Source organism: Melospiza melodia, chromosome 12 (assembly GCF_035770615.1).
Source record: "Melospiza melodia melodia isolate bMelMel2 chromosome 12, bMelMel2.pri, whole genome shotgun sequence".
Lineage (NCBI taxonomy): Eukaryota > Metazoa > Chordata > Aves > Passeriformes > Passerellidae > Melospiza > Melospiza melodia.
This window is the reverse complement of record NC_086205.1, coordinates 2014679-2030922: the sequence shown is the minus strand read 5'-3', so window position 1 is coordinate 2030922 and position 16244 is coordinate 2014679. Positions and strand designations below refer to the sequence as shown.

Genomic DNA, 16244 nt, shown 5'->3' with positions numbered 1-16244 from the left:
CGCCTGAGGAGGCCCTTATGCCCCGCCAGCCGAGAGGAGGGACTCAGCACTGGTGAGGCCTCACCTGGAGTATTGCGTCCAGTTCTGGGCCCCTCATTTTAGGAGGGATGTTGAGATGCTTGAGCGAGTCCAAAGGAGAGCAACGAGGCTGGTGAGGGGCTTGGAACACAAGCCGTATGAAGAACGACTGAGGGAGCTGGGGTTGTTCAGCCTGGAGAAAAGGAGACTCAGTGTGACCTTATCACTCTCTTCAGCTTCCTGAAGGGTGGCTGTGATGAGCTGGGGTCGGTCTCTTTCTCGGGGCAACAACAGACAGAACACGAGGACACAGTCTCAAGCTGCACCAAGGGAGATGCAAGCTAGAATTAAGGAGGAAGTATTTTACAGAAAGAGTGGTCAAATACTGGAATCATCTACCCAGGGAGGTGGTGGAGTCATCATCCCTCAAAGACTTTAAAAAAAGACTGGATGTGGCACTTGGCACCATGATCTAGTTAAGGTGTTAGAACATGGGTTGGACTCGTTGATCTTACAGGTCTCTTCCAGCCTAGAATTTCTGTAATTCTGTGATTCTGTGAAAAGGCGATGTGTCATCTTCAGGCAGAGCTTCAGCTATCCCCCAAGTATGAAGAGGAGCTGTGCCATAGATAGGAAATGTGACAGTTTTCATATTTGCTCAGTGTAGGTGTTAGGTTAGATTAGGTTAGGTTAGGTTAGGTGTGTGTTAGGTTCAGTTTAAAGCTCTGTTGTTTTTTCTTTCTCAAAAAGATGAAAGTTGAAAAAAATTAGGAAATATAGGGATCAAGTTTTAAGGATTATGGAACGTAGATAGCTTAGATAAAAGAGGATTGTTTAGCTTAGAATAGAGTGTTGTTAATTTAGGGAAGCTTTTAAGTAGAAATGAAAGAATTGTCATAATAAGAATGAAGCTGTGAGAGGAAAAGCTGGGCTGCAGCCCAACTGGAGCCTGCAGGCGCTCCGAGCTGTCAGCCTGAACAGGCCACCTGCAGGACAGAAGGATGAAGATGGAGAAGCAGCGAGGGGATAATTTGTTTCAGCCTGAGTGCCAATAAAAGTCTAAAATATCCTGAGTGTTGTTAGACTCCCTTCCTTGCCAGGCTGTAGCTAAGGGGACAGTCCCTTTCAGAGGCCCAAGGAACATAGTGAGGTAAGCAGCTTTGCTTACCTGAAGTGTGGAGTGTCCCTGGGAAGCTGCAAGACTTGCAGATAATGAACGCCAGGAGATGAGCTCCCATTCAGGACAGCACTAGGAGGCAGATGTGCAGTCCTTGCTGGGCCTCTTGTCTTGGAGATGTCAGGGAGATCAGCAGCAATCACCATTTGGTTCCCACCCTCCTCTCACTATGTCACCTGTGGGATGGAATGGCATTGTCACAGCAGCATCTGGCCCTTCCTCCCTGCTTCTCTTTTCCCCCCTTTTCAGCCCAGAGCCCCAGGGCCCATCTGGGCCAGCCTCATCCCCCACGGGTGTGTGCAACCACCAGGGCCTCCTCAGAGCCCCATTCCCACTCTGCTGCCTCCTTGGCCTTTTCCCACATCTGGGCCAGCCTGCTGTTGCCAGCTGTTGGGCACACACACACACACAGCATACCACACCTGTCAGGGAGCAATTTGATGCCGGAGCCCCTGCTAACCACGGCTCAACAGCCCGGCACTTTTCCCACCCAGCTGTGGCTGCATTTGGACTCCATCTGCTGGGATACCCACTGTGAGGGACTGCTCAGGGCCTGAAAGCTCCTTGAATGGTGCTCACGGGCCTGATTTCCACGCCTCCCCATTCCTCCTACCCCTAAGGCTGCCTCAGCCTTCTAAACACAATTGTTCTTACTCTAATGGCTTCCTGCGCTTTACTGCATACTGTAAGCAGGAGTACACAGTTTTCATTGTCTTTATTCTAGAATTGATAAAAAGAAGTTGGAAGTGCTGCTAGAGTTTTTCATTTAAAACTTGAAGCATCTGCAAAAAGTAGAGAAGCTTTCTGTGCAGCTTTTCAGTTAATTTGAAGTCTCCTTCCTCTTCACGCAGTTTCAGCATATCTGTTGATTTTCCTTTGCTGTCATCTTTTAAGCTTCATAACTTGTCTATTGATCTGTAAAAAAACCCTGTAAACCCAACGCAAATTTACCATCCTTTGTATTTTTCCTCATCTGGAAAAGCTGAGACTATTGTGATCTTCTCCTGTGATCTAGACTTTGATTCCCATCTTGGCTCTGGCTAAGAGCAGAACAAATGGAATTTATTACCTGCCAGTAGATCTGCTAGCAAAGGTCACAGTTAGAGCTAAGCATGGTGCTTCTCTCCCTTTGTTAAATACACATCTTTGTGTCTAGGCCTGGTAGTTTCCAGGAGCACCTGGAAGCTACTGCCAAGGACAAAAGTCTCACTCTTGCTGGTTTGGACACGGATTTTTTGGTAGGATTTTGATCTACATCTACAGTGACCTACAGGAACTGGATCTTTGACACAAAGTGCCTTTAGCAACATTTCAAAGCATAGTGGGCAATGAAGTCCAGATACTAATGAGTTGTGGTTTGTTTGAACCCTGTGTAACATATGGTACAATAGCCCAAAACATGTTATTTTTGAGTGTTTCAGGCATTTAAAATTTAGGCTTATTCTTGTCAACACTTTTCTTTCCTCCCTTCAGAAATCTGCATGCCCAGGTACTAATTTCTTTCTCAGTTTGTTGACAAGTTACCTGTCAGACAATACTTGTTTCTTGACCCAGAGATGGGGCAGCTGTCACCATTAGGCCGGATGTGACATACACACGTGATCAGGGTCCAAGAAGAAAAAAGATTTTTTATTCTGCGTGTTCTCCAGCTTATACACGCTTAACCAAGCGTGATCTTCAGTCCGCCGCCGGCCTTGGCTCGCAGGTGGCCATCAAGTGAGTGTCCCGGGAACGCATCTCGGAGCGGGCACGGCTGGGGAATGAGCGGGGCCAGCGGGAGGAGCCGGCGGGCCGTGCCGGGCGGGGCTGAGGCGAGGCCCGGCAGGGCGGCAGCCGGAACGCTGCGAGGGCAGCGAGCGTGGAGTGAGCAGGGGCAGCACAGCGCCCCGGGCCGGGCCATGGCGAGCCGCGGCGGGGCCGGGCAGGGGCTGCCCGAGGCGCGGCGCAGCATCGGCCCCGCTGACGGCATCGCGGTCCCCCCGCAGCGCAAGGGCGCCCCTGTGCCCCTGGAGCCGGCGCTGCTGTGGAAGGTGTCGTGGCCTGGCTTCTGCGGCGTCGTGCGGCTCCTGGACTGGTTCGAGGTTCCCGAGGGCTTCGCGCTGCTCACGGAGCGTCCGCAGCGCTGTCAGCACCTCTGTACTTCCTGCACGAACAGTGGTTCCTGACGGAGCCCGTGGCGCGGGGGCTGCTCCGCCAGGTGCTGGAGGCCGTGTGGTGCTGCAGCAGCCAGGGTGTCCTCCACCGTCACATCAAGGCCGAGAACGTCCTCGTCAACCTGGCCACGGGTGAGGCGAAACTCCTCGACTTCGGCTGCGGCACGATCCTCCAGGACACGTTTTACACCCAGATGTCAGGTGAGCCCAAAGCCAGGGCCCAGCAGGGCAGCAAAGTTCCCCTTTGTCTGGCAGAGGGGGAAGAGGGAGGGAAGGAAGGAGGGACGGAAGGAGGGGGAATCCTTCTTCAGACAGCTGCAGCCAAGTTGCTTTTTGGCAGGGCAGGGGCTGGCTGTTGTGGAACGGGAGCTGGCTGGGAGGGAGGGAGCAGCATGGGCCTGATGAGCTGCGTCCATGTCCCATAGGAACACCGGAGTACAGCCCACCGGAGTGGATCCTCTTTGGCTGCTACCATGGCCAGCCAGCCACCATCTGGTCCCTGGGCATCCTGCTCTATGAGCTGGTCTGCGGGCACTTTCCTTTCCACACCAACGAGGACATTGTCCAGGGCCAGCTCTTCTTCCTGCCCTGGATGTCTCAAGGTGGGGATGTGCCTTCAAGGCACAAGGGGAAGAACGGGGTTGTGAGAGGCAGCTGGCACATAAACATCCTACTCTTGCAGCTGGTGAGGAGTGGATCTCCTGGGCTTAGCTGAAGGAGGTGGCACCTGTGCCTCTCTGCTGGTGTCATCCACAAGAGAGGATCAATAGGAAGCTTTTGGGTGCAGCTCTGAGCACTCCTGGTGGCCTGGGCATTGTGGAATGTGGGAGAGCATGGACAGGAGCCTTGTCCCGCTGAGCGGTGGTTTCTGGTTTCTCTCCGCAGAGTGCCAGCACCTCATCAGGTGGTGTTTCTGCATGGACCCCACAGACAGGCCATCACTGGAGGACCTTTTTGAGCATTCTTGGCTGCAGGAGCCCTGCCTGGCCCAGAAGACAGCAGAGATGCATCCCTGTGCACAGTAGGATCCAGGAGCCCAGCACGTAGCACCGGCACGCGTCTCGTGGCACTGGAAGAAAACCCTGGAGCGATTCCCTGCGACCGTGGCACAGAGGAGAGAGCGCAGCCGAGGAGATGCTTCCGCTGGTCCCCGTGAGCTGTGGAGGGAGCGGCTCCATGCTGCCCGTCCCATTGGAGAAGTGGTGGCAGTGCGGTGAAGGTGCCACAGACTGGGAGAGGGGAAACATCCCCCTGCAGCTCAATGGCATCGTGATGTCCCCACAAGCCGAGGCACAACTGGCGCGTTCTTCTGGAGCACGACGTGGAGCTGGGAACACCATCCTGGAGCTGGGAACACCATCCTGGAGCTGGGAACACCATCCTGGAGCTGGCCGCCGGCGGGGCAGAGCCCATTGGCTTTGGCTGCGGCCCCTGCCTGGAGGACACGCTCTGCGCCCCAATGCAATCAAGAGGAGTCCCCAGCCGGCGCAGGGACGGGGGGATGCTGGTGCTTCCAGGCACGGCAGGGCTCGGCCTGGCCACGTGCCGGAGGTTCCCCGCTCGGCGGCGCTGGGGAATATTAATTTTCCTGCCGGCCGCCGAGCTGCTTTTTGGCGGGACAGGGGACGGATGTTGTGGAAGGAGAGCCGGCTCCTGGCCTTGCTGACAGCTTCTGCCAGCCAGCCTGGCACGGGCTGAGGCGGGGGCAGCCAGCCTGACAAAAGCATCCATCCATGTGGATGGGAGGCAGCAGAGGGGGACGGGTTCTGAAGCTGTACCCCAGCTGGTCTGCTCTGCAGCCCCTTGAGGAAGGGCTGCGTTTATGGGCAGGAAAGGTGGGGATTTTCCCCACCCGTGGACAGTTTAATTCTCACATGGAGTGGTCAGACCCTCCACAGGGCCGTGAAATGGTGACAAGCTTTGTGCTTTGTTTCCAGGTCTCGTTTTGAATTGACTTTCGTGCTTTTGTTCTTTGTTTTTCCCAGGAGGATTACACCTGGTTCCCGGACCGGACGGGGGAGCGCCTGCAGTGTCCAGTGCCAGCGCTACCCCAGGGGCCACGGTCTGTGGGGACAGCCCCTTCCAGAAGGACGAGGACCTGGTGCGGGATCGGCTCCTCTCCTGGCAGCAGCTCTCCAGAGGTGGGCACCCGGCTCCACAGCTCGGCTGGCAGAATGGCTCCGGGCAGGCGGCAGCGGGCACACGGGCATCCCGCTCCTGCAGCTGCTGAGGAGGTTGCTGTGCCCTGATTAAGCAGAGGAGGCGGAACGTGGCCTGAAACGCTGCCCTTCTCTAAAAACAGAGAATGGGTCGGGAGGTTTGGGCTCTGAGCACAGCCAGCAGCCTGGCCCGGGCACAGCCATGGCGGGACAGGGGGACAGGAGCCTGCTGTGACTGACCGTGGCTCTCTGGTTTCTCTCCGCAGGCTGCCAGCACCTCATGCCATGGGAATGGCCCCACTCAGCCTGCCAGGCTGGGAGGGCTGGAGGGCGGCCGGTGTTCATTTGCTGTCAAAAATAAATTGGGATTTTTTTGTCATCGTCATCATTGGAGTGTTTCTTTCCTCCTTTTCCAAGTTTTTGGCCTCCTGTGATAAATGGATGTGATTTGTGCTAACTAAATTGTAATTATATAAATATTTTTGGAAAATAATTGGAAAGGTATATGTGATTAATGTTATGAAGCACATGGGTTTCTTTTAGATGATACATGTAGGAAACAGGATATGGGAGACTGGATGAACAAAAGTTAGGAAGACTCCCAAGTCAGAATTGACATCAAGACAAAGTTAAGACAACTCCCAGGACAGGATCGGCCGTGACATGAATAAAGTTGGGACAATTCCAGACAGGGAGTCTAAAATAGTGCTCTTATCTATAAAATAATAAGGCTTACTTGGAACACAGTGCTTACTTACATAACACAGGACCTGGGGCACGTGCACAACCTGCCAGGTTATTCAGAGGACAGCGAGGAAGACTGCTGGCCTTCCTCCAAGAAGAGCACCAAAGAGCCAGAAGCCCCCTTAGCCACAGCGGAAGCATGCGCTGTGTGTGTGTGGTGATGTAGATTTCAAGAATCGTAAATAGGAGGAGATTTACAGGAAAATATTGATGAATATGTACTAGCATACAGTATATAAGTTGTGTTGGGATCCTTTTGCACGTGAGGCAGGGTGGGAAGCCCTCCCCATACCCCGATTGATGGGTTTTGCTTATGCTACATCTGAACCACTGCCAAATTTCTTTTTGTAACTACTGGATGCTATTTGATCATATTATTTTATCTCAATTAAAACTGCTGCTAAATTGTAAGTTTATTTGTGGTTTATTAGACATATGGGACCACATATATAAGATCAGGAATATGACTTAATAGTTTACAAAACCAAAATGAATATTATTCAGCTAAATTAACAAGGAATAGAAAAGCATTCGAGACTTAATCACAAAGGATAAAGTAACAGAAATGACGATACTTGATTAAATGAATATGTTTTTACTTAATGAGTTAATAGCTCAGTCTCCTCTGGCTTTTGATCTCCTCCCCAGAAGGGGTGCAGTTCTTTGATCTCCTCTCCATGGGGGGCACAGTCCTTAGGGTTTGGTCTAGGCTTTGGCATGGGGTGTTGTGTTTTGGATGATGATGACTGCCAAAAACCCCCATAAAATCTCCCCCGGAACCCCCAAATTCACTCAAACCCCCTCAAACTTCCTCCCAACCACCTCAGGAAAAATTTTGGGTGGATTTTGGGGGGGGTTTGGGTACCTCATGCATGCTGAAGTGGGCGTAGGATTCAAACCCACTAAAAATTCACCCCTAAAATTCCCCTAAAATCCCTCCAAATCTCCCCCAAACCCCCAGAGGATGGATTTGGAGGACATTTTGGGTTAATTTTTGGTAATTTTGGGTCAATTCTGGGTGGATTTTGGGTGGTTTTGGTACCTCCCTGACCCCAAATTTGGCGTAGGATTCAAACCCAGACAAAATCTCCCTCAAATCTCCTCAAAACCCTCCAAATCTTCCCCAAAATGTGGGGGTTCCCAGGAGGGGGCAGGGCTGATCCAGGGCATCGAGGCGCTGCCTGCAATCATCCATAACCGCCCCCAAGGAGCCTCCAGGGCTTTACCCTCCATGAGCTGCAGCAGATGTGTCAGGAAAGGTGACAAGAGCCCGTGAAATGGTCCTTGTTGCAGGCAGATTAGCCACTTGTAGCTCTTCAAAACTCCCTCCCATGAAAAACAAAAAATCTTAAACCGTTCCTAAATGTGAAAAACACGTTCATTCTCCTGTGAAAATGTAAAAAGTTTAATAAAGGACAATGGGAGACCAGGACCATGGAGCAAAGGTTATCACGGCCGGGTGCATCTCGGCACCAGGGATCCCCCTGAAATACCTTTCCCCTTACATCAGCCTGTTGCATATTCATAGACCCTCATGCACAGCAAACTTTACCCCCAAACTAGTTTACATGCTTCAAGAACGGTTTAGCATGGCTCTTCCTTGGATCTGCCTTTTTAGGGCATGCAGATTCCTTGGTTGTGGTTTTAGTCCATTCTTATCACCTCCAGTTTTTGGGCCTTGGTCCACTCTGCCTGCAGATGGGGAATGCTGATAGTTGGCAGATCTGTACAGGTGTCCTCATCCTGTGTGCATTGGATGTTATCCCATCCAAGCAGGCAGTTTAACACAAGCAGCTATTTCACTAAGCTTAATTAATGACAGAAAACAAAACTGTATCTTTACAACACAGTTACTTTAACATCACACATATAAAATCTATTTTAATATCTGTGAAAAGCCAATATTATAATACATATCCATAAAAATAAACCTCTCGCTGAATGATGGTAGATGTCCGTCCCATGGCCCAGTCCCAGTACTGGGAATTTTGCTTCCCTTACTGGAAATTCCCCTCCTCATAAGCTTTCTACTCCCATGTTTTTAAGGTCACTATCGTTATACACATATATTATAATATTGGCTTTTCAAAGATATTAAAATGTATTTTATATCTGTGTGTTAAAGTAACTGTTATTGTCTTGGTTTGAAAAGACAGGTGTCAGCTAAGGAAGGCAGGTTCCTTCCCTGGAATGGAAAATGTAAACCCCCTCCCTCTGAATTGTTGTAATGTTGAAATTAAGGGGCTCTCAAGCAAAGATATGGGAATAGGAATAACAGGTTTTATAAGGAAAAATTAAAAATACAAATGCTGTAGTACAAACAAACAAAACCACTGACAGAGTCAGAACAGTACCTGACACCTTGTGGGTCAGGGTATTGGCAGCAGTCCCAGTGAATGGTGGCTGCAGCCCTCCTGCAGTGCCAGGTGTGGTTCTGTTGGAGCAGGGAGCCTGGAGAAGGGTGGAGTTTTCCTCTGAAGGTCCAGGCTGCTGCAGATGGGCTGGGGAATCTTCCGTCCTCTGGGAATCCAGTGGAGAAGACAGCTGCTCCTCTGGGAATCCAGTGGGAAAAGGCTGCTGTGGTGTTCCAAACCTCAGATTCTATCCAGGAATGCTTGGCTCCTCCTCCTGGGCGGAGCATCACCTAATGGCAGGATGTCATTTTATCAGCCATGCAGGGACACTCAATGGCCCATTAACAACAGATAATTAATAATTAATAGCCAGTCCATTATCAGAAGATATCTCCTGGAGGGAGGATTGGTTGTGGAAGAGATAAACTGCCCAATGAACAGAAGATAACTGCCCCACCTCTGACAGATGGCAAACAGAACACACACTTATCTTGCAATTCAGGACCTGTCCTCACTGGCTGCCCCCATTCTCCAGAGTTCATGGTATCCAGGGAGGCTGCAGCTGCTGATGTCAGGAACAAACAAGTTGGGTCTTGGTTTGAGAAAGCTCCAGAATCCATTTCTGACCCCCGATAGACAGGGCAAAGGCAGAGCCATGGGGTTTTTATAGGGTATCCCAGGGCTGGAGTTGGGGTTTGGGTCAAGGGAGGAGTTCTTAGCAACACAAGAAGGGTGAAATCCAATTCCTGCCTCTTAGACACAGAGCCACTCCACACAGAATGTGTCCCCAAGTCCTAAATTCCCCCTCAAACTCCTGATTAATGGAGGGACTTTGGACATCTTTGATCAATTTCATTCATTTAACCCTGTTTGGCTGCTTTTAAGAGATGAAGATGAAGCAGAAGAAAATTCAGGCCAAACGGAAAGGAGAAGCAGCCTGGTGTGTTCCCAACATGGATCACAGGAATGTGAGTGACCAGGGCTGTGCCCAAAGTGCCTCCTCCAGTGGGGGATGGAGCTGGAGCAGCGCACGAAGCTCCTCCTGCACTCGGGGCACTCGCAGGGCTTCCCTTACTGGTGGCTCCGTTGGTGCTTGTTCAAGTGAGAGCGCTGTGAGAAGCTCTTCCCACACTCCTCACACTCGTAGGGCCTCTCCCCAGTGTGGATGCGCCGGTGGGTGATGAGGGTGCAGTTGTGCTTGAATCCCTTCCCGCAGTCGGGGCATTGGAAGGGCCTCTCCTCTCTGTGAATGCGATAGTGCCGGAGGAGATAGGAGCTGGTCTTAAACCTCTTCCTGCATTTATCACACTCGTAGGGCCTCTCCCCTGTGTGGATCTTTTGGTGGCGGATCAGGTAGGAATGCTGCCTGAAGCTCTTTCCACATTTCCCACACCTGTGCGACCGTTTTCCAGTGTGGATGTTCCGGTGCTGAATCAGGTTGGCGCTCTGTCTGAACCTCTTCCCACACTCCCCACACTCGTAGGGCCGTTCCCCAGTGTGGGTCCTCTGGTGCCTGATCAGGGTTGAGCTCCGACTGAAGCTCTTCCCACATTCCTCACACTCGTGGGGCCTCTCCCCAGTGTGGATTTGTCGGTGCATGACAAGATGGGAATTGTGCCTGAAGCCCTGCCCACAGTCGGGGCAGCGGAAGGGCCTCTCCTCTGTGTGCGTGCGCTGGTGCTGGAGGAGATGGGAGCTGGACTGAAATCTCTTCCTGCACTGATCGCACTCGTAGGGCCGTTCCCCAGTGTGGGTCCTCTGATGCTGACTCAGCTCGGATCTCAAGCTAAACCTCTTCTCACACTCCTCACACTCGTAGGGCCTTTCCCCAGTGTGGGTCCTCTGGTGCCTGATCAGGGTGGAGCTCCAGCTGAAGCTCTTCCCACATTCCTCACACTCGTAGGGCCTCTCCCCAGTGTGGACCACCTGGTGCCTCATCAGGTGGGATCTCAAGCTGAAGCTCTTCCCACATTCCTCACACTCATAGGGCCTCTCCCCGGTGTGGATTACCTGGTGCCGGATCACGCTGGAGCTCCAGCTGAAGCTCTTCCCATATTCCTCACACTTATGGGGCCTCTCCCCAGTATGGATTTCTTGGTGCATGACAAGATGGGACTTGTGCCTGAATCCCTTCCCACAGTCGGGGCAGCGAAAGGGCATCTCCTCCATGTGCGTGCGCTGGTGCTGGAGGAGATGGGAGCTGGTCTTAAATCTTTTCCTGCATTGATCACAATCGTAGGGCCGTTCCCCAGTGTGGGTCCTCTGGTGCTTGATCAGGTCGGAGCTCCTCCGGAACCTCTTCCCACACTGCACACGTTTCTGGGGCTTCTCCCCATCATGGAGCTGCTCATGGAGCACCAGCTCCGAGCTCTGGCTCCATCTCTGGCCGCCTTCCCGGCCCAGGCTGGCTCTTTCCCCCTCAGATCCCCGCCAGCTGCGTTTGCAGCCCCTCCTCGTGCGGCATCTCCAGGGCTTTTCCTCCGCGTTGGATTCCTGCGCTGTGGAGCCGCTCAAAACGGCCTCTGCCACCAGGTTCTGCCGCGGGCATTTGTCCTCCCTGCTCTCCATGCTCAGCTCCTGCTCTGGGGGAGGACGGACAAGGACAGGATGGGATTTGCCTCCATACCACAGGCAAGGGCAAGGAGATCCCCCAGGGCTGAGCTGCAGCCGGGGCCATGCTGGGCTGGGAGATGGAGCAGCACAGAGGGGAAAGGGGCACTGACTTCCTCCTCACCTGCATCAGTGTCCTCGGGCATATTCCTCTGCCTTGCAGCCTCCCAGGGGTTGGGAATGGGAAATCCTGGTTTGGGGAAAACAAGGGATGAGCACATTGAGTTTGAAGGTCCCTCAGTCCAAGTCTATCTCTAGGAGTCACTGGCAATCAGGGTGGCATAAAAACCTCCCAAACACCAAGATTCAGCCCTGGAAAAGCCTCCCAGGAGTTTCCTGTGCCTGGTCCCTCCTCTTTGGTGTTTGGGGGTTCCCCCTGTCCCAGCCGCTGGGGTCACGCTTGGATTCGGGGTCCCCCTGGTGCTCGGTGCCTGCCCTGCTCAGGCTGCCGGCAGTCCCAGCAATGCCAAAAGCTCCCCCCTCTTCACTCTCCCCATTTCGGGATGCCGGGGCTGTTTGGGCTCCCGGGCTCCCTTCTCCCCTCATTCTCTGCTCTGGGCTGCAGCGGCTCCAAGGAGTCCCCCCTGCCCCTCTCCAGGCTCTTGAGGCTCCCGCCCATGGCGGCGCTCCCCCCTCTCTGGGCTCCCCACTTTGGGCTCCTGGGGCACACAGGGCTCTGCTCCTCCAGGCTGCCTCTGCCGGCAGCCGCCTCCGGCACCCCCCGATGTCCCCCCGAGGGGCCTTTTCCGCTCAGCCTTGGACTGCTTCATTCTCCAAACATCGCCCCAAAAACCCAACCCAGGGACCCCCCGGGATATCTGGGCTGAGCTCCCCCCCCCTCCCCGCTCACCTGTGCGATGGTGAGGGGGGGGTGATGATCCCACAGGTGGGGGCTGCGAATTCAGGGAAGGAATGACCACATGGTTTTCTTCTTTCCTTGATGCTCCTTTGTCCCTCCTCTTCCTCCCTCTCCTCTTCCATCCCTCCTCCCCGCTAACCCCGCCTCCTTCTCCCCCTCCATCCCTGCCCTTCCCTCCCTCCTCCTCCTCCCCCAGCAGCAGCCACACCCTCGGTGCCCCGTTCCCGCAGCCCTGGCAGCCCGTGGCAGGAGCGGGGACAGGTCGGCATGGGCAGCGCGGGGCTCTCGGCTGCTCCCAGCCGCTGCGGGCGGGGGGAGCCCGGCCCGGGCCAAAGGAGAGGCAAACTGGGCAAACTGGGGGCTGCACATCCCAACTGGGCCTTGCTGGGGACCCTGCCTGGCCACGGCCAGCCCTTGGGGCTCCTCTCGGCACATCAGCCGGGGGGGAACGCACACAGGGCTGGGGGATCCCAGCAGTGGCAGCACTGGGACTGGTTTCTACTGGGAGTGACTGGGAATGACTGTGAGCATGCTGAGGGACACTGGGATATACTGGGAGTGTCTGTTAACCATACTCGGGTGACTGGAACCACACTGGGAACAGGTGGGACCATGCTGGGGAGAACTGGGACACCATGCTGGGGGATACCTGGGAGCGAGTGGGAATGACTGGAGGTACACTGGGGACAACTGGGCATGACTGGCACCATGCTGGCAGGGACTGGGATCATCTATGGAGTACCTGGCACTATACTGGGACAACTGGGATCACACTGGGAGGAACAGGGAGTGACTGGAACCTTGCTGCGGGCTACTGGGATCCTACTGGGATCACAGTAGGAGGAGCTGGCCACTGCTGGGAGTGACTAGCATCATACTGGATCATACTGGCAGCCACTGGGACTGCACTGAGGGTGACTGGGAGTGGCTGTGAGCAACTGGCATCAGGCTGGAAGCAATTCAGGGCAGCTGGGAATGATTGGGAACATGCTGGGAGCAACTGGGATACACTGAAACCACAAAGGGGGTAAATGGCAGCAACTGGAGCCACACTGGATGATCATGGGAGCAGCTGTGCCCATGCTGGGATCCTACTGGGATCCTATGGGAAATGGCTGGGATCATACTGGGAGTGACTGGGAAGGTGCTGGTTCTGACTAGAACCATACTGGAAGTGACTGGGAGACTCTGGGCCCACACTGGGAGTGCCAGGGAGTCACTCTGAGCATGACTGCAATAACGCTGGGAGTATCTGGGACTGACTGGGGTCATACTAGGGGTGACTGGAACCATACTGGGAGTCACTGGGAGTGGCTGTGAGCAACTGGGATCATGCTGAAAGCAACTGGGGGGAACTGGGAGTGACTGGGAGCATGCTGGGGCTGACTGGGATATACTGGGGGAGACTGGGAATCACTGGGATCATACTGGAGGCTCCTGGGGTAATCCTGGCATTGACAGGGAGCAACTGGGATCATAATGGGGGCCACTGGCATAATACTGGGAGTGACTGGGATCATCCAAGAAGCGAGTGGAACCATACTGGAGTGACTACTGCTCCTGCTGGGGTCATCCTGGGAGCCACTGGGATCACACTTTGGGCAACTGCCAGAAACTGGGATCATGCTGGAGGCAACTGAGAGGAACTGGAAAAGACTGGGATCATTCTGATCTAACTAGAACTGTACCAGGCCAACTGGGATATGCTGAGACTGTCTGTGACCATACTGGGGGGACTGGAAGCACACAGGAACAGCTGGGACCATGCTGGGGGCAACTGGGAGTGAGTTGGACCTCGGTGAGAGGGACTGGGACTATTCTAGGGACAACTGGGACCATGCTGCGAGGAACTGGGAACAAGTGGAACTACTCTGGCAGCAACTGGGATCATACTGGTTTGACAGTGGGAGCAGTTGGATCCATGCTGGGTGATACTGGGATCACACTGAGGATGACTGGAGTCATACAGGGATTGACTGGGAATGGCTGTGAGCAACTGGAATCATGCTGAAAGCAACTGAGGGGAACTGAGAGTGACTGCAAGCATGCTGGGGAGGACTGGGATATACTGGGAGAGACTGGGAATCACTGGGATTATATTGGAGGCTCCTGGGGTCATGCTGGCATTGACAGGGAGCAGCTGGGATCACACTGGGGGCCACTGGCATCAGACTGGGAGTGAGTGGAGTTACACTGCAAGTGACCGGGATCATACTGGGACTGACTGGGATCATACTGGGACTGACTGGGATCATACTGGGAGTAGCTACAATCGGACTGGGACTGTAGGGGGTGTGATTGGTCCCTGTCTGTGGGGTGCTGGGAGCTGCCAGGCGTATGCTGGGAGCCGACTGCGCAGCCACTGGGAGGAACTGGGAGCAGCTGGGAATGGCAGGATGCAGCTGCAGCAGCGGCAGCTCCCCGGTGGCCCCGTGCCGGTGCTGCTTGTGGTGCTGGCTCTGGCTGTGCCGAGATCCCGCTGGAAGGGGATCCCAGCCAGGGACCCCATGGACACCAACTGGGAGAACCCCGGGCCGGGCTCCGACAGCGCCACAGCAGGGAACGCAGGGACAGGAGAACTGGGGGGACACCGAGATTTGGGGGCTGGGGGGCACGGGGCAACCAAAGGGGGAACCAAAGGGAGAGCTGGGAGAGCAGAGAACGGGGTTTGGGGGTTCCAGGACTGAGAAAAGGGGAGGCTGCGGTGGGTAGAGGGGGCACGGGCCGGGCTAAGGGGGTTCCTGCATGCAGGAAAGGGAGCTCCAAGGATCCCCGGTGTCCCCATTCCCAGCAAAAGGTGGGAAAACCCGGGATGGCCGGGAATAAGGGTCCCAGGTGTCCTCGGTGTTAAGGAAAGGAGGGGCTGGGAAAGGCAGGAAGTGGGGTCCAGGGGGTCTCTGCGGGAAGGAAAAGGGGGCTCTAGGGGCTGGGAGAGGCGAGATGGCCGGGAAGGGGGTGCAGGGTGGATCCCATGCCCAGGAATGGGGACTCGGGGGGATCCCGGTGCCCAGGAATGGGGGTTGAGGAACCCCCGGTGCTCCGGGATGGGCGATCAGAGCGTCCCGGTACTGGGGATCCCCCTCAGCTCTCGCCGCCCCCCGGGCCCCAGGAGCGGCCCCAGCGCTGGAGCTATCGTGCTGCTCCTCCTCACTCCCAGTGTGATCCCAGTATGGTCCCAGTAGAACTCAGTCACCCACGAGCTGCTCCCAGGATGATCCCAGTACAGCCCAGTCACTCCCACTGCTGCCATCCCCCCCACCCCTCGCCCCGTTCCGACCTGACCCGGCTCCATCCCCGCTCCTCCCGCCGGCTGCGAGGGCTCCGGGACCGGACGAGGAGGAGGAGGGAGGAAGAGGCGGAGCGGCAGCAGGGAGCGGCGGGAGCAGAGCACGGCCGGAATCGTGCGGCTCCAGCGCTGCCTGAACTCTGGAACCCAAGAGCATCGCCCCCCATCCCGCAGGTGCCCGGGGAGGTTCCCCCCTGTCCCAGCTGCTGGGGATCACGCTTGGATTCGGGGTCCCCCGTCTACTCGGTGCCCGCCCTGCCCAGGCTGCTGGGAGACCCGGCGATCCGAAAAGTTCCCCGTTTTCCATCTCCCCATTTCGGGATGCCGGGGCTGTTTGGGCTCCCGGGCTCCCTTCTCCCCTCATTCTCTGCTCGGGGCTGCAGCGGCTCCAAGGAGTCCCCCCTGCCCCTCTCCAGGCTCTTGAGGCTCCCGCCCATGGCGGCGCTCCCCCCTCTCTGGGCTCCCCACTTTGGGCTCCTGGGGCACACAGGGCTCTGCTCCTCCAGGCTGCCTCTGCCGGCAGCCGCCTCCGGCACCCCCCGATGTCCCCCCGAGGGGCCTTTTCCGCTCAGCCTTGGACTGCTTCATTCTCCAAACATCCCCCCAAAAACCCAACCCAGGGACCCCCCGGGATATCTGGGCTGAGCTCCCCCCCCCCAATCGCCGCTCACCTGCGCTTTGTGGGGGGCGAGGATCCCACGGGTGGGGACTGAGAATTCAAGGAAGGCACGACTGAGTGCTTCTTTCTCCTTTCCTTGATGCTCCTTTGTCCCTCCTCTTCCTCCCTCTCCTCTCCTCTTCCATCCCTCCTCCCCGCTAACCCCGCCTCCTTCTCCCCCTCCATCCCTGCCCTTCCCTCCCTCCTCCTCCTCCCCCAGCAGCAG

The 16244-nt window shown here is 55.4% G+C and overlaps 2 protein-coding genes across 2 annotated transcripts in view; one reads left to right on the top strand and one right to left on the bottom strand.

The window, feature by feature from the left end:
- The window catches only part of LOC134423825 (serine/threonine-protein kinase DCLK1-like), a gene marked incomplete at its 5' end in the record, with an annotated part of 31600 nt that extends 25163 nt beyond the window's left edge, over nt 1-6437 (top strand). The window contains 7 exon segments of the mRNA XM_063167241.1: nt 3181-3325; nt 3328-3549; nt 3774-3950; nt 4234-4369; nt 4639-4865; nt 5334-5489; nt 6418-6437. Of these exon segments, the coding sequence (XP_063023311.1) occupies nt 3181-3325; nt 3328-3549; nt 3774-3950; nt 4234-4369; nt 4639-4865; nt 5334-5489; nt 6418-6437 (1083 nt within the window).
- Nucleotides 6438-6656: 219 nt separating this feature from the next.
- On the bottom strand, nt 6657-15949 carry LOC134423489 (zinc finger protein 345-like). The gene is made up of 3 exons (XM_063166455.1): nt 15352-15949; nt 11340-11405; nt 6657-11187 (listed from the first exon to the last, which is right to left on the bottom strand). The coding sequence occupies exons 1-3, from the start codon at nt 15722-15724 to the stop codon at nt 9677-9679; spliced, it is 1950 nt and encodes a 649-aa protein (XP_063022525.1). The 5' UTR covers nt 15725-15949; the 3' UTR covers nt 6657-9676.
- Between the last annotated feature and the right edge of the window lie 295 nt (nt 15950-16244).

What these genes read in the sequence shown, in the direction of transcription:
- LOC134423489 (XM_063166455.1), bottom strand. Translation starts at nt 15,724, where the DNA reads ATGAGGGGAGAAGGGAGCCCGGGAGCCCAAACAGCCCCGGCATCCCGA. An exon ending in CGGGGATGGAGCCGGGTCAG is followed by an intron (nt 11,406 to 15,351) that starts GTCGGAACGGGG and finishes TCCCCAAACCAG; the next exon opens with GATTTCCCATTCCCAACCCC. An exon ending in GCCCGAGGACACTGATGCAG is followed by an intron (nt 11,188 to 11,339) that starts GTGAGGAGGAAG and finishes GTCCTCCCCCAG; the next exon opens with AGCAGGAGCTGAGCATGGAG.